This window comes from Cervus elaphus, chromosome 18, assembly GCF_910594005.1.
Source record: "Cervus elaphus chromosome 18, mCerEla1.1, whole genome shotgun sequence".
NCBI lineage: Eukaryota > Metazoa > Chordata > Mammalia > Artiodactyla > Cervidae > Cervus > Cervus elaphus.
Window position 1 is genome coordinate 112,563,112 of NC_057832.1, and position 21,834 is coordinate 112,584,945.

Consider the following 21,834-nt stretch of genomic DNA (forward strand, 5'->3'; position numbering starts at 1 on the left):
CTCAAAGTGCTGGCAAGTAAGGACATAAAGGTCCTTCTATTTGCTGCTTCATTTCTTCATTTACTCATTCATTTGCTTGTTCAAAGCACTGTAGTTACTAACCCTCATTCTGTAATCAGAATGCCTGGGTTCAAATCCCAAATCTATCACTTAACTCACAATAAAGGCTTAAGCAATTTACTCAATCTCCATGAAGTTCAGTTCACTCATTTGTAAAATGGGAGCTGTGAGTTTCCATTCCATAAGATTACTGTGAGGATTAAATGAAGCCACCTGTCCTTGGCACATACACAACAGCCCACTATTTAATAGCAGTTATTTTAACTGCTGAATGAATAGTCAGCATCTATGTTTGAAGAACCTACATGATAGATATTTGAGAAGTAAGGGAAAACAATTCTGGCATTGAGAAATGACACAATGAAAGAATCCATAGAAAAACACTGTCTACGTCAAATCCTATTGTCTATGCCTCCACCCAAATCCTAATAAAGCAAATAAAACAGTGTCTTAAAGCAACTAAATCAAAAGACGTAGGAAGGAAAACTGGCTGGAAGCACACAGCTTTTATCCTGGAGCCCCAGCTCTACCTGAAACTACAAAGAATTTGGAGGTTCTCCATAAAGATTGGAAGAAAAGTTAAGACAATCTCTGAATGCACTTAACTAAATAAAATCTGGGTCAGCCACATCCAGTTATCTTGTTCCAGAGTAAAGATTTCTATTTGTGCACAGACTTTGTCTGCCAAACAGCGATAGGAATCTGTGTCACTACAGAAACTCAAACACCACCCCTCAGCCGGCTGCTCCTTGTTTGCTAAGCACAAACATCCTCATGGTCTCGTTCTGGCTTTTCAAGTGATTTCCACGCTTAATCAAAGAAGGGATTGTACCGGACAGATGGAATTAAAGGAGACCGAACCCCAAGCAACTTCGAAAAACCCCACCGTGAATACAGAGGCCTGCCTTTAGAGCACAGGGCAGTGTACCAGAATCCTTTCGGAGTCTGCATAGAGGGCAGGGTGGGACAGGATTAATTCAATGCATTGTAAACATGCCATCGCAAAGTGCAGCCCTGGTCTAAACTGATGGGAGTTAATTCGATACGAACAGTGGCCGCTCGCATTGTCTCAGCACCTACTAACTGCCAGGTACTGTCACTTTCAGAGGTACTAAAATTTAATCCTCACAATAGTCCTATGAAATAGATCCCACTTTGTAGAAAAGGAAATTGAGTCATAGAGAAGTTGAGGAGCTTGCCCAAAGTCACATAACTGACTGGTCAAAGTCCCAGGACTTGGGTGCAGGGGGTCAACTAGGAGAGACGATGACCTTAACTCCTGGGCTGCGGGCAGAGAGTGGGCCAGCACGAAAGAAAAGCACCCCTCAGGGCATGCCTGGTGTCCACGCTCCTCAGAATTACCAGTCTAGGTCTTCACTGCAACCCCGTGAGGCAGGGATCTTTACCCTCAGCCCACACACAATGAAATGGGAGTTCAGAGACAAAATGACTTTCCCAAGAGCTAAGCCTTGTTAGATGGGCTCTTCAAATGGTACTAGATGGCTTTTCAAAGCTTTTGGAAAACTACCCAAGACACAAAATATAAGTTCTCAGGGAGCTGTCTGAATATCATGATCAATTAGTGTTTCCATTGAGTTCTATGGTCAGGTCTGGGGGAAAATGATAAAAAATAATCAAGCCCCAGGGAGTCCTCAGGGTGAATACCTACAGCCGGTGATAGTGACCCGTAGGAGCAGAGGCCAAATCTCTCAGCACCGGCCAAGCACAGCGTCAGGAGGGACTCTGATAGCCAAGAGCAGAGGAACGAACTCATAAATGGAAGGCCATGCTCCTGAGGATTTCTGATTCCACTTTATGTTCTTAACCCACCCCGGAGATGCTACTAGGGTCCAGGGGCAATGAGCTGAGAGGGCAAGTCTAGAACTAAGAGACAGAGGTTGAGGAGTGAATCCCCATCTCTGCCTACCTCCCCAAACCTCTCTACCTGCCACCTCGCTGGGCACTCCTTACATCTGTGTGAGGAGGTACAATTTCATTATATTTTCCTTCCATTCAGGCAGATAGGCCAGGCTGGTTGCCACTTCCTTCTGGATCGGCCAGGCCCAGGCCTCAAAGAACGGAGCCAGATTCTTCTGCACTTGGTGGGAGAACATTTTCACCCACAGATTCATCTTGTCGACGTTGTCTGTGGGCAAGTTGGTCTGGTTCCTGTACTCGGAGAAGAGACGGATGAACGGCTCCCACCCAAAGGCCTCCTGGAGCTGGAAAGACAAGGAGCAAGCAGGTTGAGACACCTGATGGGCAAAAGACCCATCGAACACTCAATGAATGAATGAATGCGTTTAACCCCTTAAATCTCAGCTTCATACCTATCACTGGCCCTCTCCTCTCTTACCTGCTCGCCTCGTGGGCTACTTTCATATTCTGAAGATGAGAAGGGCCTCTGAGCCAGTACAGGGCTCAACACAAAGCAGACCCTCAATGAATGACGGTCCAGTGGTCAAAACTGCGCTGATTAATATCAGGATTTACTACCAATATCATTGTTCAGCTGTCTCATTAGACTGTGACAGTACTAATAGGATATTACATGAAGATTTAAAATTGGCTGAAGTGCAAAAATCCATTGTCTCTCACAGTTGTAAAGTTAAACCCCCACAACCTGGGAACTGCCACCTCGACCCTGACATAATCTGTACTAGCAGGAGGTCTCTATCAATTTGCAAGGTGACCAAAATGGTCTTTAGGAAAAAAAGGGAGTCCCGTAAAAGCAAGGACAATATATAGTCTGTGTGTGCCCTGTGATCAGTTGTGTCCGACTCTTGGTGACCCCAGGGACTGGAGCCCGCCACGCTCCTCTGTCCATGGGATTTCCCAGGCAAGAATACTTGGAGTGGGTTTCCATTTCCTCCTCCAGGGGGTCTTCCCCATTCAAGGAGCAAACCCACATCTCCTGTGTCTCCTGCCCTGCAGGTGGATCCTTTACCTGCTGGGCCATCTATCGTCTAGGTGGCCAGAGTTAACAGTAAGGCAGAATTTTAGGAAAAGACAGGCATCTTGGTGCCATTGGAAACAGCCCACAGTAGGTTGGGTTATAGAGCTCGGGAACTCAGAGGGACATTAGCAGTTCCAACCTCAACTCAACTTCACCGAGGAGGAAGTTCTGTCCCAACACAGGGTTACAGCAGTCTCTTGGCAGTCTCCCTGTCGTTTTCGTGGTGGAGAGAATCAACAGTGAGAACTTGAGCAGGTGGAGGGACCAGAAGAGGGTGCGGTTGGCCTGAGGCTGAGTTCCAGGTGATAAAACCCTATACAGTGAGCTGGGAACGGATCCAGGGGCTGGGGGGCTGGAACTGGGTGCTGGGTGATAACTGAAAGGCAGGGGCCGCCCCCACGTCCAGTCCAGTGAGGAATCATGGCTTGCTTATAACATAGAAACTGAGGCACAGACAAGTCATAATGAGAAGACAGTTTACTCACCTAGGGGAAAAAAACAGCTCCTATCCCACACACTGTGTCTGTGTGTGTGCCCAGGTGTGTGTGTGTGACTGGCTTTAGGGAGCTACTTAGACAGCAGTTTGGTTTCAGTCTCAGGTATGCCTGGGTTTAAAGCCGTGACAGTAGCTATATTTGTAGTATTACCTTTGCCTCTACCACTTTTAACCTTTCTTACTGCTTTCTGATTTTGTTCAGTCCGACTCTTTGCGACCCCACGGACTGCAGCACGCCAGGCTTCCCTGCCCTTCACTATCTCCCAGAGCTTTCTATCTACTCTCATAAATCTCTTCAAAATCCCAGGGTGAATGGTGGGGCTGATACAATTACATCCGCTTTCGGGTGCTGAAAAGGGATGCCCTGAGGGTTATCATCCACTAGGACCTTCACCCCTGGACTTTGCCAGAGCCTCCCACAGCCCGGGGTGAGCTGCAGATTAGTGAGAGGTGACCCCCAGTCACCATGATACTGTCTGTCCAGGGTCCCCCGCAGTGGGGCTCCCGCCGAAACCCCCCTCCACGCTGGCCCATTACCTGTAAGTACGTCTCCAGGGCCGTCCACGCATTCCAATTTTTCACATTGGGACCCTTGCCCAGGTAAATACGGACTCTCTTCTCCCGAACCGGGGGCCACAGAGCAATGTTGGCTCGTCCTCGAGGGATGCCCAGGACCGTCTCGTGCACGTAGACACACCACAGGTTGCAGGTGGCCTCGGTGGTGTGCGGGGGGAACTCCCACTCCTGCCGCTGCTGGTTGCGGCCCAGCTCGTGCACGGGGCCCCAGAGGCCCTTGGTTCTGATGAGTTTCTCACTGATGAGCTCCTGCACCGACTCCAGGTGGCACATGATGGGGTAGCCTGCGTGCATCCAGCCTGGGAAAGGCAGGAGCGGGAGAGAGGGTTAGGGTGCTCCCCACCCGCCTAATTCTTCTGTCTACTGTATCTCCCCAAACACCCAGAATGTTCAGAAAGGCAAACCCAGGCCCTTCCAGGCTTTTCTCCTTATCTTCTCATTCTGTAAGAATGCCTTCATCCTCACTCTGACCGGCTACAGGTACTGAGGCAGGTTTTGGATCACTGTCTACATCACTATTCAATTTTTTTTCTGTTTCTCTGGGAGTGCTCTATCCACGTGGACCCGTCATTATACTCTTTTCCTCAAAATTGAGAACCTGTGGTTCCCCTCCTCATTATGGAGCTGTCCACGCGGGCACTTCTTTACGGTGATCATCTGAGTACGCCAAGGACAACAGGGTCCAGGGGAGATTTCCATGGTTCTTTAATTTTCACACACTCTTCATTTTTCAGGCTTCTTGACCCACTGGCAACTAGCCCTTTATTCAGTGCTTTCTCCCAACCCCTGTGACCCAGGAAGAGGCCCTCTGCTATCATCCTCCATTCCCTAAAGTCCCCTGACAAATGTCTGTGAAAGCCCAGCCCTTACTGTCTGCACCATTTCCACTGTTGGATAACATCTCCTGACACGCTGACTAAAACTGTTACATATTTTAACATACTGCGTACATATAGTTTTTTGCTGTTCAGTCATTCAGTCATGTCTGACTCTTTGCAACCTCATGGAGTGCAGCACACCAGGCTTCCCTGTCCTTCACCATCTCCCGGAGTTTGCTCAAACTCATGTACGTATGGTTCTAGGGCCTGCTTTTTATGTGTCACATAACGCTTCCCTGGTGGCTTAGATGCTAAAGGATCCGCCTGCAACAAGGGAGACCTGGGTTCGATCCCTGGGTTGGGAAGATCCCCTGGAGAACGGAAAGATTACCCACTCTAGTATTCTTGCCTGGAGAATCCCATGGACACAGGAGCCTGGTAGGCTACAGACCACAGAGTCACAAAGAGTTGAATACAACTGAGCAACTTTCACTAATTAATCTCATCATATTTTTCTATGCCATCAAAATATCTCTTTAAATGTCTTCCTAACATCCATTGAAAGTACATTAATTAACCATCCTGTAACTGTTGGACACTTAGGTAGTATCTGATGTTTTGCTGGGGGAGACAGCCAAGTCTCCTTTTTAATGTAATTTTTCCCTTTCCACTTAAATGGCAAGGATTACATCACATGTGCTAAGTCACTTCCATTGTGTCCGACTCTGCGACCCCATAGACCGTTAGCCCACCAGGGTCTTCTGTCTATAGAATTTTCTAGGCAAGAATACTGGAGCAGATTGCCTTTTCCTCCTCCAGGGGAATCTTCCCAACCCAGGGATCAAACCCGCGTCTCTTGCGTCTCCTGAATTGGCAGGCTGGTTCTTTCCCACTAGTGCCATCTGATAAAGCAAGACCCTGAGGCGGGCAGCATGCACAGAGGTTTGCCCTGGGCACCCACCGACTGAGATCTGCACGTCGGCAACGATCCTCTGAGTCAGACGCAGCGGGAAGGGCTCGGCCCCCAGCCGGGCCACGGCCTGCATCACCTCGTCCCAGAGGCGAAGCAGCGGCTCGGGGTTCTCCAGGGTGCGGAGGTTCGCGGTCGGCACCGTCAGGATGATGTTGTCCGTGGCCAGCTCTCCCCAGGGACCTGGGTTCTCCTGGATCTGCCGCTTCCACTCCTCCTGGGTTGTCTCCCCTGGAAGACAGGCCACAGGGCTTGAAACTCACTTTCCCAAGTCCCTCCCATTAATACATACCACCTGAACCCCCCCAGTAGGAGAACACCAAGGCCGTCAATAACCACATACCCCTCTAACCTTCTTCTACAAAGGTCCCAGGGATGTGATGCGGTTTGGTCTTTATCTCCTTGTCCTCAAATCTAAAGAAGCAGACCTCCCTTCCCTCTGCCAGTCTGAACCTCTCTCTCTTCCTACACCAGGCAGCCCCACAGGGCCTCCTCACCCGCTGCTCTCCATGTGCCTCGGGGTTCGCTCCAAGGCGTCCACTCACCGAGCTTGTAGTAAGGAGCATGCACAGCTCCCTTCACCGTGACAGGCACGGTGCCCAGCTTGCTGCTCTGAGGCACGATGATGTACAGGAGGCCCCCCCAGAGGCACGTGATGGACTTGGTGGGCTTGTCCAGGCAGCAGCGGTTAATCACCAGGGGCCCTCGGAACAGCTTGCTGGCCCTGGTCAGGTCATCGGTGTGGCAGCCAATCTGTATCTGGAGCAGAGAGACCCCCGAGCAGTGCGACCCTGGGGCGCGTGTGGGCAGAAGGGGCACAGTGCCCGGGGCAGGGCACAGGAAGGGCCATGGGCCCAGGAACCCCAGGTGAGTCCAGGCATCCCACCACTTGTAAGCCCTGCGTTCGAAACCCATGAAAGTGTACCCTCCCTCAAGGTTGTATGGAACAGACCCTGTAAATCTACTCTCACGGGGTCAAACAGCTCTACAAAGGATCCTGCTGAGACGCAGGCCGGAGGGGCACCAGGTGTGACGCAGACGCTAATTCCGGGCAGAGCCACTCCCACCCGGAGTCCCTGAGTGTCTCTGTAACAGACAATCCCAGGCTGCCCGTTCCATGGTGGTGAATCTGGCTTTGGGAAGTTCCGGGCAGAGGGCATCCTGCCTTCTGACCAGAGAGAAGGCCCAGGAGGAAGCAGTGTGACTGGCTGATGCAGGGAAGGACTGATTCAGTCCTTCCTGTTCTCCAAGGCCCCTGTTCCTGGGCCAGTGGAGTGACCCCTGTCCTCAGCGGTGTCCTGGGACTGTTTTCCGGGGTTTATGGCTAAACAAGTTCCAGAACAGATACAGGCACAAAAAAACAAAATAGATGCTAACCATCACAATGACCCTCAAGGGGACAGAGCAGGACGGTATCTGAATTTTGCAAACAGGATGTGTGTGTGTGTGTGTGTGTGTGTGTGAAAGTGACAGAGCCGGAGTGGACTGGGCAAGTGTGTGACGTCATAGGGAAGAAGCCTGAATGTGTAGCACCTCATGCTTCTGTGTGAGATATACATGGGATGAAACGTGAACTGAGATTTACTGGATACTACTGTATTCTAGGGCACCAACCATCTGGTGTCTTTCTTCTCCCCACCTGTGACATTTAAGCTAAAAGCACAACACTTCAGCCAGAAGTTGGTCAGGGTTGAGCCCTGGGGCTCTGAAATGTATCAAATCCATACATTTAAGTCAATCAGTTAGATGTTCTGCCCCTTAGCTGTTTCATCCTAAGCAACTAAAGGGCAGAAATACATGCCCTGTGTTGCCAACTGGAGAGGAAAATGCAACCCACTCCAGTCATCTTTCCTGGAAAATTCCATGGACAGAGGCACCTGGTGGGCTACAGTCCATGGGGCCGCAAAGAGTCGGACACAACTGAGAGACTTAACAACAACAACATTGCCAGTAGGGTGTGTAGGAGGATTGAATGAGATGCCGACTATGAAAGCAGGAGCATCTGGCTTCTGTGTTATGCGGGGAGGTGGGGCATGCCTTACCTTCAGGTCAGCAGAGGCGGCGGCTTCAGGCAGGGAGACCTCAATAATTTGCCTTCCGGGTATGTAGAGCCCGGTACTCATCCAGCAGTACCTGGTGCCTGCCAAGAGTCAGGGAAGAGCAGGCGTTATCCTCCCCCACAATTCCATCTGCACCCAGCTTCCAAAGACCCGACAGGAGCTCTGCCTCCCTGCCGCCCTGGCTCTCATCTTCCAAGCATTCCCTAAAACCCCAACCTCCACCTCATTGAGATTGCACGGCAGAGGTTGGAGATGGCCCCGGAGGTGACCAGACCTCAGCTGAGCTGCGGAAGTCATCCCCCCACGTTCCTACCCGCCGGGCTCCCATCTGCCCATCCTTCCTCACCCGGATTGTTGCAGTTGACCTCCACGGTGATGGGCGATTCCAAAGGGCGCAGATATGGGCTGCTGTAGATGTCTTCAATTTCGGGGACCAACAGAGAGAGGTCGCTTCCGGAGTGAGCGAGCCCCGTGGCCAGGGACAGCATGGCACCCCGGCAGCAGTCGTTGATGACGGGGTTCTCACGGGTCGCCACTGGGAGCCGATAGCGACTCAGCAGCTTCCTTAGGAGCCGGTGCACCGACATGTAGGCGGGGATCTCCTCGGCGGGGATTTGCAGAAAAGCCGCGCCGTCGGGGCCCAGCTTGGCCAACCAGCCCTTCTCCACGTTCCCTCTCTTCCTGCCCATGATAACCTGGAACTCAGCCAGGGTGGAACGGAAGTGGTAGGTCCTTATCCCCGCCTTGGGGGTACGAAAGGGCCCCGGGTTGAGGCTTTGGCTGGTGATGCTAATGCCAAAGGGGTTGAGGAGGAGGTTTCCTGGGAACCGCGCCAAAGGGGACACGCCTGGGTTCTTGAAGGCCCACCACCAGGCCTGGGCTCCGACAAACAGGCCCCCGCCCTCGGCGACAAACTCCTGCAGCTCCTTGACTCCGACATCGCTCACGGGCTCAAAGCAATAGACGCTGGCATCGCTGGTCAGATTGGGCTCAATGCTGGTGTCTATGCCCCCCACGGCGAGCAGCCCACTCAGAGTCCTCAGTTCTGTCTGCACCACAATCTTGCCTCTGCGGCCCGCGTCCAGCCAGCGGACGGCGTTGAGCAAGAAGGGGCCCAGTTTACTCACGGTGAATAGGACCTTGTGGCCGGTCACGACCACCCGGCCCCGGCCGTAGCGGGCAGCCGCTATGACACAGCCGTGGTAGGAATCTAGCCCCAGGGGAAAGGCTAAGGCCCCGTGCACTAGCAGCTGGGATGGGAAACAGTCTGAATTGGTGATGTCCAGCTCGGAAATCCCGTGCAGGAGCTCATCTCTGTCCTCAGAGAGATCATCCTCACAACTGCAAAAGACACACATGTTCTCTGTTACAAAGCGCTCAGCACAACACCCAGCACATAGCAAGCGTTTGACTTATGAATCTCATCTTTAGCTCTTAGGAGAGAACTAGGAGGACAGACCTGAGCTCACTGGGTGTGGAGACTCGTTGGAGGGAAGACAGAACGCCTTGACACTGATTCTGCTCTATCATTCTCTGTGTATTAACCCTTCAAAGGAAATCTTCAAAGAAGTCCTACTGGGTTTACTCAATACTGTATCTTAAATAGTCTGGATTTAAGTGTCTGTTCAGCCTTTGAAGCCCTATATAAAGAATTGAAGGAGAAATCATGGTTTCATTCTGCTAAGGGGGCTTGTTTGTAATTTCATGCCACTAACTTTCTGCAAATAAAGCCAACACAGAGCTGAGTGCGTGAGTGGATCGAGTGAAGAACCACTATTATCTCAAAAGGTGGAGCAGGGAGCTGACTGGCCTCAACTCTTGTGAGACCCTCCTGTTACTTGAACCCAAGAGGACTGAGTATCTACACCCAGAATTCCATACATTCACTTCCGGCCCAACAGGAGTGATATATATCCATGCTATAAGGCTTTTCTCATCACCAACAATTTCTGTCTCTGTGTGTGTGCATGCGCAGTCGTGTTTGACTCTTTGCAACCCTTTGGATGGAGCCTAGCAGGCTCCTCTGTCCATGGGATTCTCCAGGCAAGAATACTGGAGTGGGTTGCCGCTTCCTCCTCCAGGGGATGTTTCTGACCCAGGGATGGAACCTGCATCTCCTGCACTGCAGGCAGATTCTTTACCTGCTGAGCCATCAGGGAAACTCAAGTGGTCCTTCTAAGGGTAACAAACTCCTATAAGGCTTCAGGACACCTATAACCCCAAAATGGGGATTCAGCCCCAGACAGTGGGATTATGAAGGGAATGAGGCAGAGTGATCTCTCTCTCTAAGCTTGAGATCCCAGAGCTGGTTAAGCCCTTCTCATTAACTATGAGTGACTGTATGGTCAGAGGGAGCTGTAAGGAAACACTGAAAAATGGGGGTCAGGTAGCAGCATGTTTGTAGTATTTGTGTTGCACCCTCTGTGGTTGGCAGAGCTGTAATTAACTGATGGGGAAACTTCAGTCCTCTTAGCAGGCCCAAACCTTTCCTGAAGATAAAGGCATCACCCTGTAAGATGGCTCTCCAGCTCCTAGAAGCACTAGCATTAAAACCACTCATCCAGCTGTTTTTGCTGTGATTCCAAAATCACCAGACAACCTTGTGATTACAATATTGTTCCCACTGATCATTTGTCTAAAGAAAGAAGTCATTCTTTCTCTATAGAGCAGCCGGAGTGTTCTATTTTTTGTGACATTTATATTTCTCCAGCAACATCTTAGTATATCTTTAATTTGCTGATTTTATTATATATATATTAATAATGATATCATTACTGTATATAAATAATTGTATTATATATAATATATATTTGTATATATAATACAATATACAAAATACAATATATCATATACAATACAATGTATAATTGTATTATATTATATATAATATTGTATATTAATAAATAAAACTATTATTATATATAATTAATAATAATGTGTGCTTAGTTTCCCAGTTGTGTCTTACTCTTTGTGACTCCATGGACTGTAGCCCGCCAGGCTCCTCTGTCCACGCGGATTCTCCAGGCAAGGATACTGGAGTGGGTTGCCATGCCCTCCTCCAGGGGATCTTCCCAACCCAGGGATTGAGTTGAGCCAGGTCTCCCACATTGTAGGCGGATTCTTTACCATCTGAGCCACCAGGGAAGCCCAATCAATATTAATATATATATAATAAAATCAGCAAATTAAACATACACAAAGATTATGTATACAATATTAAATAAAAATGTTTTAGTTCTTATAATGAGTTCTGTTCATAAATTTTATGCAATTGTCCTACAAGTGCAGTCAGTAAAGAGGTGATCTACACTGGCATTAAGGTTTGTACACTAGCCTGTTACAACAAAGTGAGAAACACTGAATGTGTCAAGTCGAGACCCAGGCACTGTGTCAATAGTAGGGCTTCATCAGCAGGACCCTAGGTGAGGTCCTGCTCACCGATGAGGCTGGGACATCTTCAGAGTTTTGTCTGTTATTTCCAACAGCCACGACTTATGTGCAGGGGAAGATAAATGATTGTTTCATTAAAAAACCTGAAGTGGATTTTTACTTTTCCTGTCCCTCTCTGTTCTGAAATGAAACAAAAAGTTACATAAAAAAGAATAAAACCATGATAGTACTAGATTTCAAGAAGAGTGCAGTCAGCAAACAGGGACAGGAGGAATTAATAGGAAATATAAACCAAATCGATCAGAAACCCATGAGAAAAGAAGAATCTGTTAACTGCACATAAGTGAAAGAGAAGATCAAGAAAACAAAAACAACAGGGGTTATCATTTGTCCTGAGAAAATGTACTTCAGTAACCAATAATGACCAATCTAGAAATTCAGTGCCATTTAACACTTGAACAGAAATAAAAAATAATTGATGAAAATTAATAGCATGAAATATAAGCAACTAAACTAAATATAAGCAACAAACTAAAAAAGGGAAAACTAACTCCCTCCAAAATAAGTGATACCTGGAGAAGGTCCTAAATAAATATTGTATATCATTGGAGAGTTTTTAGATATATTATCTCTCAGCAGGAAAAAAAAAGAGACAGGCTACTATAAAAAGTTAATAATCAGAATAAAAATATAACTGCCAAATAGATAATCCTATTTAATACAAGAGCAGAAAAATAAGTATTGATGTAGCTGAAGACTATGAATAAATCAACAGACAGGTCGAGTGAAGTGATTCATTAAGAGAAAATGAAGGATAGATAAGAAGACTAATGGCTATCAAGAAGTTCTAAAAGCAAAGAACGAAGAAATAAACATTTAATTTGATGAAAATTTCTTTGTGCTGAAAAAAAAGATCTGAGTTTTTAGAATGAAATGACATTACTGACTCGATGGACATGAGTTTGAGAAGGCTCTAGGAGTTGGTGATGGACAGGGAAGCCTGGCGTGCTGCAGTCCGTGGGGTTGCAAAGAGTTGGACACGACTGAGCAACTGAACTGAACTGACTATCTGAATGCAAACCAGTATTAGTGAAACAGAGAAGGTCTGGTCAATTCATAGCAAGTTTATGAGCTTCAGAGTACAAAGAAAAGCAAAAACCAAATTACTTACAACGAAAAAAGTGAAATCAGTGCCCTAAAAATAGTATTTCAGTGCAATGAAAATATTTCTGTATGACACATAGCTTCAGTAAGACTCTTCACTGCACAGAGAATACTGAAAGTGTCAAAAGGACTTATGAAATTCACCACTCACTAAAGTTTTTCAGAGGTTACTTGAGGTTACGCTGTAGGTCAAGAAAAACAAAAATAAATACAATATAGGAACAGATTGTCTACACGAAGCAGTGGTGGGCAAAAGTGCCAATGTGTTGTATAACTAATGCTGAAAAACTGCTGATAAAGTTCTTGTGACATTTGATGTGATTGGCAAGAAATCATTCTGAATTAATATGAGCCACAGTGTTAAAAACAAAGTGAACAAAGAAACAAAGCTAAGGTAAAACCAAATTACAACCAGAAAACCAGAGGATTTCAAAACAACTTGGACAGTAAGGAGTGAGCACAGAAAACTGCAAGGATGGAAGAAATGGAATTCTTGTTTTGAGTGAAAAGGTAGATTATAAAAACAAGTTAATTCTCAACTCAGATGGAAAAATGTACATTTGTTAAAAAATTAAAGGCAACACGGTGAACACGGGTATTAGTGTATAATAAAAGGTGGCATTTTATGTTACTGGGAAAAGATGAACTGGACCCATACGTCGCACAAATACACAGAAAAATTTTCAACTGTATCAGAGATATAAATAAAATGAAACCACACATGCACTGGAAGAAACTAAGAGTGGACTCTTTCATTATTTTTGCTGTTCGTTGTTCAGTCGCTCAGTCGTGTCCAACTCTTTGCAACCCCATGGACTACAGCACACCGGGCTTCCCTGTCCTTTTACTATCTAGGTGTGATGAAAACATTCTAATTATGACGTCGAATCAGAGGTGATAATAGAAAAGACTGACAACTCTTATACAGTGTCTTGATCACTTTAGCTTTCTTGTAAGTTTGGAAATTTCGTTAGTTTCATTTGCATCTAAATTTAAACCAGTTTGAACTTTGGTTGGGATTGCACTGAATGTATAGATAATCTGGGGAAAAACTGACATCTTAAAAATATTGAGTGTCCTGATCCATCAACATAGTGTATTTCACTATTTCTTTAGGTTTTATTTAATTTCTCACAGTGATATTTTGTGGTTTTCAGCATATATGTTGTGTGACACATTTTATTAAATTTATTTGCCAGTATTTCATGATTTGGGGCCCTGTCTTAACAGATACTGTATTTTTAATTTCAATGACCAATTACTAGTATATAAAAATATAATTTATTTTTGTATATTGACTTTGTATCCTGAAATCTTGCTAAACCAATTGTTACAGTAACTTTTTTTGCAGTTTTAAGAATATTTTATATAGATAATCATGTTTTCTGCAAACAAACATAGGTGTGTTTCTTAATTTTAATCTCTATGCCTTCTTACTTGCCTTACTGCACTGGCTAAAAACTTAAGTACAATGTTAAATAAAAATATCCTTCCTGGCCTTGTTCTCAATCTTAGGGTATTTCACCAGAAAATATATTCTTGGCTATTGGATTTTCAAAGAGAACTCATCACACTGAGAAGTTCCTTTTTTATTTCTGGTTTGTGGAAATTTTATTATGATCTGATATTGAATTTTGTCAGTTTTTTTTTCTGTGTGCATCTATTGAATTATATGTTTCTCATTTATTTTGTATTAAGAAAATAATTAAACTGTTACTTAATTTGATATCTGAATGTTAAACCAGCTAAGCATTCCTAGAATAAGCCTTATTTGTCATGATATATTGTCCTTTTTACATATCATATTTACAATATTTTATTAAGAATTTTTGCATCTGCGTTCATGAGGGACATTGTTTTGAGTTTTCTTATCTTGCAATGTCTTTCTTTGGTTTTAGTATCAGAGAAATACTGGTTTAATAAATCAAGTTACAAAAACTTTCCTATCCTCTTATTTCTGAAAGAATTCATATAGAGTTAGTATCAAAAAAGACACAGTGCAAACTGTAGGTAGTGATTACCTCTGGGCAGAAGAATTCGTAAGAGGCAGAGGTGGGGGACGAAGGTCATTCACTTTTTACTCCTCATCCTTTGGGACTAGTTCCCTTTTCCCCAGTAAGCATATATTTTGAAATTGAAGAAGGGAAAATGTTTATAAAAAGGAAAAGAAAACTGAATTGTGATTTAGCAATTTCTCTTCTAAAGTGGCACATCTTCCCGCTTGAATTCACTCTCTAAAAACTTCTAGTTTATTTTGTGAGAACCAGTTAATACCATTTTATTATATATGGCTAGGAATGTAGTAAGAAGTGCAGGGTTTGGTAGGTATGTACATTCACCCCACCTCACTGGGTCATGACCCTGACTTAACATCGGCAGTTAGCATTCTATCTATCCTAGCAATGACTTCCAAGGACTTGTGGATCCTTGTTACAAATAAGTTTATTAATATCTGTTCAGATATTTTATCTGCCTGCAATGCAGGAGACCTGAGTTCAGTTGTTTTCAGAACTACCTGGGAAGTCATATTCATGTTATCTTCAGTAATTTGGCAGGTTTCTTGTTTCATTTGTACTATTTATTTCACATAGAGAGTCCATTTTCAAAATTCTGAAAGCTTCATAATCTAGAATTCAAAAGACTGTTTTATACATAATATCCCTTGACTATCTTTCAAAATGAAGTGGAGATTATCTATCTATCTATGTATGACATCAATTTCTAATGTTTGCCAATTCAGGTTTCACAGGAGTATTTTCAAGCCAAGGAATTTGGAGCATGTGGACATTTCAAAGCATGACTGTTGTTCTACATTCTTTTCTCTGCATCTCTGATGATTGTGAATATACACAGATCACTGAAGACTGAAAACCAGCCTCAATGGAGTAACAGCTGAAATGAGGGCAAGGACCTTCTACTATACTCAAGCACTTTCCATTTAAAGGTAGAAAGAGAGTGGAAAGCACACGCTGTCACGGTGTGCAGTTGCTAGCAGCAACCTCAGGTTTCTGAGTTCTACTGAGCCTAGATATCACAGCCCTCTTCCTACAACAGGTACTTGTTTTTTTTGTATCTCCTCCAAGCCTGGTTATTGGAGATGTTTCTGCACTGCTGATTCTCAGATCTTTGGAAATCATTTTCTTGAAATAAGAAATAATGCCTGAGATTATAGCATACACTCAACAAAAACGCTGCCTTAAATGAATGGATGAATGAACAAACACAGAACAAGAACTCTAACAGAAGCCTGAGATTTGTGTTAAAATGGGACAAGGACCTTCTTATTAAAAAAAAAAAAAAGAGCAAACTCCTGTGGTTGAGTCTCCTGAAACCTCCCTTAGACTGATTACCTAATGATATGTTTAATCAGTGTCAAGTCCCGTTATTGGTAAAGCCAATCCCGTGTCTAGTCCTTGCTTGGTTAAATGCATAAAGAGGATAAAACAAGGCAGCTGGTCCTGCTGCTGCTGCCTCAGTTTGATGGAAGAAATAGGAAAAGTATCACTTAAAATATCAGTAACTATACAACTGGAGCAGAACACAAGACTTGGGGCAAAGCAGCATAACGATGGATGCCAGGTACATCTCAATGGTTGGAAATGATATTCATGACCTCATATGCTTATATGCTATAACATGAAGGCTGATGTCAAAACAATTAAAGTGTTTTAGGTACTTTGAACTTGTTTCTTCATTCACTGAATTCTTACAACCACCCTTAAAGGTAGTCATTATTAATCCTACTTTAAAGATGAGGCTTATCTGTGGCTCTGGGTTTTAGAGCAAGCAACAGACATTATTTAGGAACTTAATAAGGTTGGCCTCCACTAAAATGGTGCTTTTCCCAGTATCCTGAGTCTTGAAATGAGGCTGTGTTTATGACAGTGGATCCAGTATTTGTTCAAATGAATACTTAATAGAAAGAAGGTGGTTCTGCACACAAATACAACAGCCATTGCCCTCGGAGCGGGAGGTACAGCGGAGGCCAGTGAGGATAAACGGAAGGAAGAGTAGACATTGTTTGGGGAACAGAGCACCGCTGGTGTGGTCACACAGACAACATGGTGGCTTCAGCTCAGCTCAGTCACTCAGTCGTGTCCGACTCTTTGCAACCCCACGGACTGCAGCACCCAGGCTTCCCTGTCCATCACCAACTCCCAGAACTTGCTCAAACTCATGTCCATCGAGCTGGTGATGCCATCCAACCATCTCATCCTCTGTTGTCCCTTTCTTTTCCTGCCATGTGGTGGGTAGTGCTCTACAAGGAGACCACGGTGCTTTCCAGGCAGGAAATAAGGGCAGTGACTCTGAGGCTTGTGCCCTGACATCTGTGGGTGTTCTTACCAGGCTAAAAGTGGATCATCTGGTTTTGTCACTTAGGGTTTTATTTTTATGATCATAAAAGTAGTCATTTCTTCTGATGAAAATTTGATTCATTTTGATAAGACCTGTGGACAGTTTACTCTTAGAAAGTTTATCCCAAGATCTTATTTAGAATGTAATTTAGTAAGAAATGCGCAAGTAACAAAGTCAAAGCTATCTTAATTCACACTTGCATGTTCAAATGTGGGTGTAAAAACAAAAACAGGACATTTGGGCAGAGTAACTAAACCCACAGGGACTTTCAATGTGAATTTGAACTTGCCAGTGATGGAAATAACCTCTGTTCTTCAATTCTAATAGAAGCATGTTGGTGTCTAGTGTTGTCTGATACTTCTAAAATGAACTGACGATATGTAATACAGTATTATATAATTACAAGATGGCTGAAGAAAGATCCAAATCTTCAATAGAAAGCAAATGATTAAATAAATGAGGTATATATTAGCATTCACATAAATGCCAATTTTAAAGATTACACAGAATGTAATAATATATAATTATTTTTATATTTTTTAAAGATTACATAAAATGTAATCTTTCTATTTTATAATTTTAATAATTTTAAAGATCACACAGAATGAAAAATGTATATGAACAGAATTCAAAACAGCCTGTATAATAAGACGACAAGGGTGTAAAATTATGAATGAATAGGAAAGATAGTGTACAGAGATGAAAAGAGTTACATTGTGGGGTTATGATTTAATAATCTTAAAATAAAAATTAGAAAGCAAGGGATCCAGCAGTATTGAAAAAGTGGTTTAAAAGAGTATGCCATGAAGAATAATCATAATTCAAAAATATAGCTGGCCTTTGAACAACATAGGTTTGAAATGTGCGGATCCACTTCTATGCACACACATGCATGATTTAACCATAAAGAAAAAAAATTCAGATTCAGAGAGATATAGGCATAACCAAAGAAAAAACAGGTATGATTTTGATAGAGAAAAACATCTCTTAAGGAAATGAATTCAACTAAAGGGGATTATGCTGTTAATAGAATTCGGCTCAGGTTTTACCTTGTGGTTCCTTAGAATGGAGATCTTTGTAAGTGGAAGTTTGATCAACCCTGTGTCTCTGAACAACTCTTTCTTCACTGCACATGTGCGTATGGAGCTGTGGGGTGTTCCAGGAGTGCCATGCCAAGGACAGGCCACAGCTCTTCCCCAAAGTCTCTATACTAACCCTGGTGTGCCCGCCTTACCCAGTCCAACCTCAGCTCGCTCGGCTCCCGTCAGTCAGAAATACCTATGCTTTTTGCTCCAAGCATGCTGAGAGTTTTCATGTACAATATAGGGCATGGCCTGGTGTGATTTTTCTACTGCTAGGATTATTCCAGCTTCTCATCTCTTTCTTCATCCATCCACATGTTTACTGAGCACCTGCTAACCATGTTCAACACTGTATGAGGTGCTGGAGGACAGTGTGAATGGGACAGGTTGGGTGATGCCCTCAAAGAACTTTTCATGGAGCCTGTCCCTGCATCCATCACCTGCCTCCTTCATTCTCCATCATCATGTGTTTTACTCCCAGAGATAAAATCATCTCTAAGATTTAAGATCTTAAATCACAAGATTTAAGACTTGTGCCACCTTTCTGGTATCTCAGCTTTCGAATTCTCTAGCTCTTACTTCCATCCTAATCCCATCTGGCTGGATGTTTCAAAACCTTTCCCACAGCTCTCTAGACTTTGTCTGTTTTCCTTTTCCCTACATTTCATTTGCAAGCAACCTTGACCTATGACCTTCCTGGATCAGTCATGCCAACCCTGAGATTCAGCAATATATACATTTTATTAGGTCTTCCCTGGTGGCTCAAATGGTAAAGAATCTGCCTGCAACGCAGGGGACCCGGGTTCGATCCCAGGGTCAGGAAGATCCTCTGGAGAAGGGAATGGCAATCCACTCCAGTATTCTTGCCTGGAGAATCCCATGGACAGAGGAGCCTGGCAGACTACAGCCTGTGGGATCGCAGAGAGTCAGACACAACTAAGCGACTAACACTACTACACTACACTATACATTTTACTAAGCTAGATGCCGGGGGACAGAATGGTTACTAAGAAGTTTCTCCCATCCAAGCGCTAAGTCACCTGGTCTGAAAAGGTAGCAGCAACAAGGGACCCTGCCCTTCCTGTGTCTCAGGGTATTGTAACACTCTGGTTGACTTATGATGACTCTATGCTTGAATGCCAAATTCTCTTCTGTTAGCCTGGGAGTAGCCTAAAGACAGGAGCCATTGTCTGCTTTTTAACCTGGGACCAGCATCCCACTGGGCTAATGCACTCACCTCACCAAGACTGGGATCTTGGGCATCTTCTTAGAGACTTTAAAGAAACTCGTGTCCCCTTTGTTGTCGGTGAAGTACACACCGGCCACGCTGGTCACGAGGTTCCCCGGGAACGTGAACAGAACCCTCTCATCATCGCCCTGGTTGGCCCAATCCCAGGCCTGGCCTCCAATGAGCAAGCCTCCTCCACGTTTCATGAACTTGACCAGCTTCTCAGTCATGGTTTCATTGTAGGCATCAATGCAGTAAACCCCCAGGGAGTCTTTCACTTCCGGCTCAACCTTTGCCTCCACTCCAGAGCCCTCCAGGATTTTGGCCAGAGGTGCCAGGGATGGGTGTACACCCACGGGCGCCCCGGGGGAAGAGCAAAGCCAACCCACTGCGTTGAGGAGAAAGGGGGTGAGCTGGGCCTCCACCAAGTAGTCCTCGTGGGACGCCACCACCAGGCGGCCTCGGCCATAGGAGGAGGCCGCGATGAGGACCTGGCCCATGTCATTCACCATCACCGGGAAGGAGGCTTCTCCGATAAGGAGCAGTTCACACGGGACGGCGTCTTCGGGGACATCCCAGCTCGTCACTCCATTCATAAGGGCCTCGAAGGCAGCGGACGGAGTCGCCATGGCTGGACCGGCTTCTGCAGAGAGGAAAGCAAAGACTCAGCCTGCTGAAGAATGGGTGAACAGACAAACGAGCCAAGCGGCTCACTCATCCCTAGCTGGGGCAGCGCTTCCCACTGAGCAGATGAGACCCACGCTGTGAACAGACTCAAGCACTCGCCGGGGTTGTCGGTGTCTCCAACCCAGGAGACCTTGTTGGGCCCTGTCCGTTAACACTCTTACTGTCAAACTAAACAAGCTCCACGCTTTTCCATCACAGAAGGAAACAAACAGAAGTGAAGAACAAAAGCAGAACTGTGTCTCCAAAGACATACGTTCAAGAACTAACTCCCAGTACCTGTATGACCTTATTTGGAAATAGAGTCTTTGCACATGTAACCATGTTACGGTGTGGCCATAGTGGGTTGGAGTGGGTTCTAATCTAATGACTGGGCTTCCCTGATGTCTCAGCAGGCAAAGAATTCACATGCAATGCAGGAGATAGGAGATGCTGGTTCGATCCCTGAGTCATGAAAATACCCTGGAGAAGGAAATGGTGACCCACTCTGGTATTCGTGCCTGAAAAGTCTCATGAGAAATCCGTGGTGGGCTACAGTCCAAAGGGTCGCAAAGAGTCAGACACGACTGAGTGACTAGGCACAGAATTCAATGACTGGAGCCTTTAAAAGAAGAGGAAATTGGAAAAAAAAAAAAAAGAAGAGGAAATTGGGACACAGGTGCCCAGGGGAGAGACACACAGGCTATGAGAACATGAAGGCAGGCATCAGGGTCTCTGTGGTGTCTCTATGAGCCAAGGAATGCCAAAGATTTCTGGCGAACACCAGAGGTAGGCGAGACACGTAAAACAGACTCTCCTTCAGAACTTCCAGAAAGAACCACACCTGTCAACACTTGGGTGTCAAACATCTAAGCCTCCAGAAGTGCTACAGAGTACATTCCTGTTGTTTTAAGCTACTCAGTTTGTGGTACTTTATTGTAGCAACCACACGAAACCAACACAGTGGTGCAGCATGCTGTCTCCCCACCCCTGCTCCATCCCACTCGGCACTCGCACTGATCATACTAACCTCAGCGTGGGGCCAGAAAACCAAAAGCAGAAAGTAACACATTATGAATTTATAGCAGATTATTACTCGCACCCGGACATAGCAGAAAAAGATGTATATGTCGATGGATGTGCAATCACAAAAACCCTCTGCTTCTTCACCTTGAGCCCCCTGCTTAAAGTCACTCTGCAGTCTGACCTCCTCTATGTGTTCTTTACTGAAGCACTTCCCTCATGGGCAGACGTGTTTAACAGTCAGGACAATCAGCCCTCACCATCCTCACTGACCACTCAGTGGCTCTGGACAATGCCGTTCCCTGGTCCCCGAGGCTCTGACCACCTCTAACCTTATAGCCAACCTCACTGTCTGCAACCTCGAACCACTTCCTTCCTGGCCTTCCCCTTCCTCTTCTGAAAATGCAGAGATTCCTTAAGTGTTTATCTTTGGCCCTTACCACTTTTTCCTTGTGAGAGACTATGCTCACTCAAGGTATTATGGCAAAGCAATTATTAATACAAGCTTAGGCTCTGAGTTAGGCTGTCTGGGTTTGAGTCTCAGCTCTGCTGTTTACCGGGATCTGGCAACCTTTCTCAGACTTGGGTTCCTCATTCATTAAGTAGGAAAAATAGCATCTACCACACAGGATTGTTTTGAAGATGAAAGGAATAGCATTGGTTAAGTGCCCTTCCATTATTTATTTTATATATATATATACATTGCCTAAAATTAGTTGATCTAGAGTATATTTTATATATATATATGTGTGTGTATATATATATATATATATACAGATATATGTGTATATATATCTTTGCTTAAAATTACTAGATTAAGAATAATTTTACACACACACACACACACTGTGTGGGCTCCAGTCCATGGGGTTGCAAAACAGTTAGACGTAACTTAGCAACTAAATAACAAACTACTATATATATGTATGTGTGTATATATATATATATATATATATATATATATATAAATAAATATATATATAATGCATATA

General features: G+C 44.9%; 1 protein-coding gene across 3 annotated transcripts in view; it reads right to left on the reverse strand.

Moving 5' to 3' along the window:
* The window catches only part of TCAF1 (TRPM8 channel associated factor 1), a 46,470-nt gene that overhangs the window by 3,176 nt on the left and 21,460 nt on the right, over positions 1–21,834 (reverse strand). For all 3 annotated transcript variants that reach the window (XM_043872080.1, XM_043872082.1, XM_043872081.1), the window contains exons 2-8: positions 19,166–19,799; positions 8,283–9,277; positions 7,919–8,016; positions 6,422–6,635; positions 5,868–6,107; positions 4,050–4,387; positions 2,032–2,282 (exon numbers count right to left, since the gene is read on the reverse strand). In XM_043872080.1, the coding sequence (XP_043728015.1) occupies positions 2,032–2,282; positions 4,050–4,387; positions 5,868–6,107; positions 6,422–6,635; positions 7,919–8,016; positions 8,283–9,277; positions 19,166–19,785 (2,756 nt within the window). In that variant the 5' untranslated portion in view covers positions 19,786–19,799. The remainder of the gene's footprint in view (positions 1–2,031; positions 2,283–4,049; positions 4,388–5,867; positions 6,108–6,421; positions 6,636–7,918; positions 8,017–8,282; positions 9,278–19,165; positions 19,800–21,834) is intronic.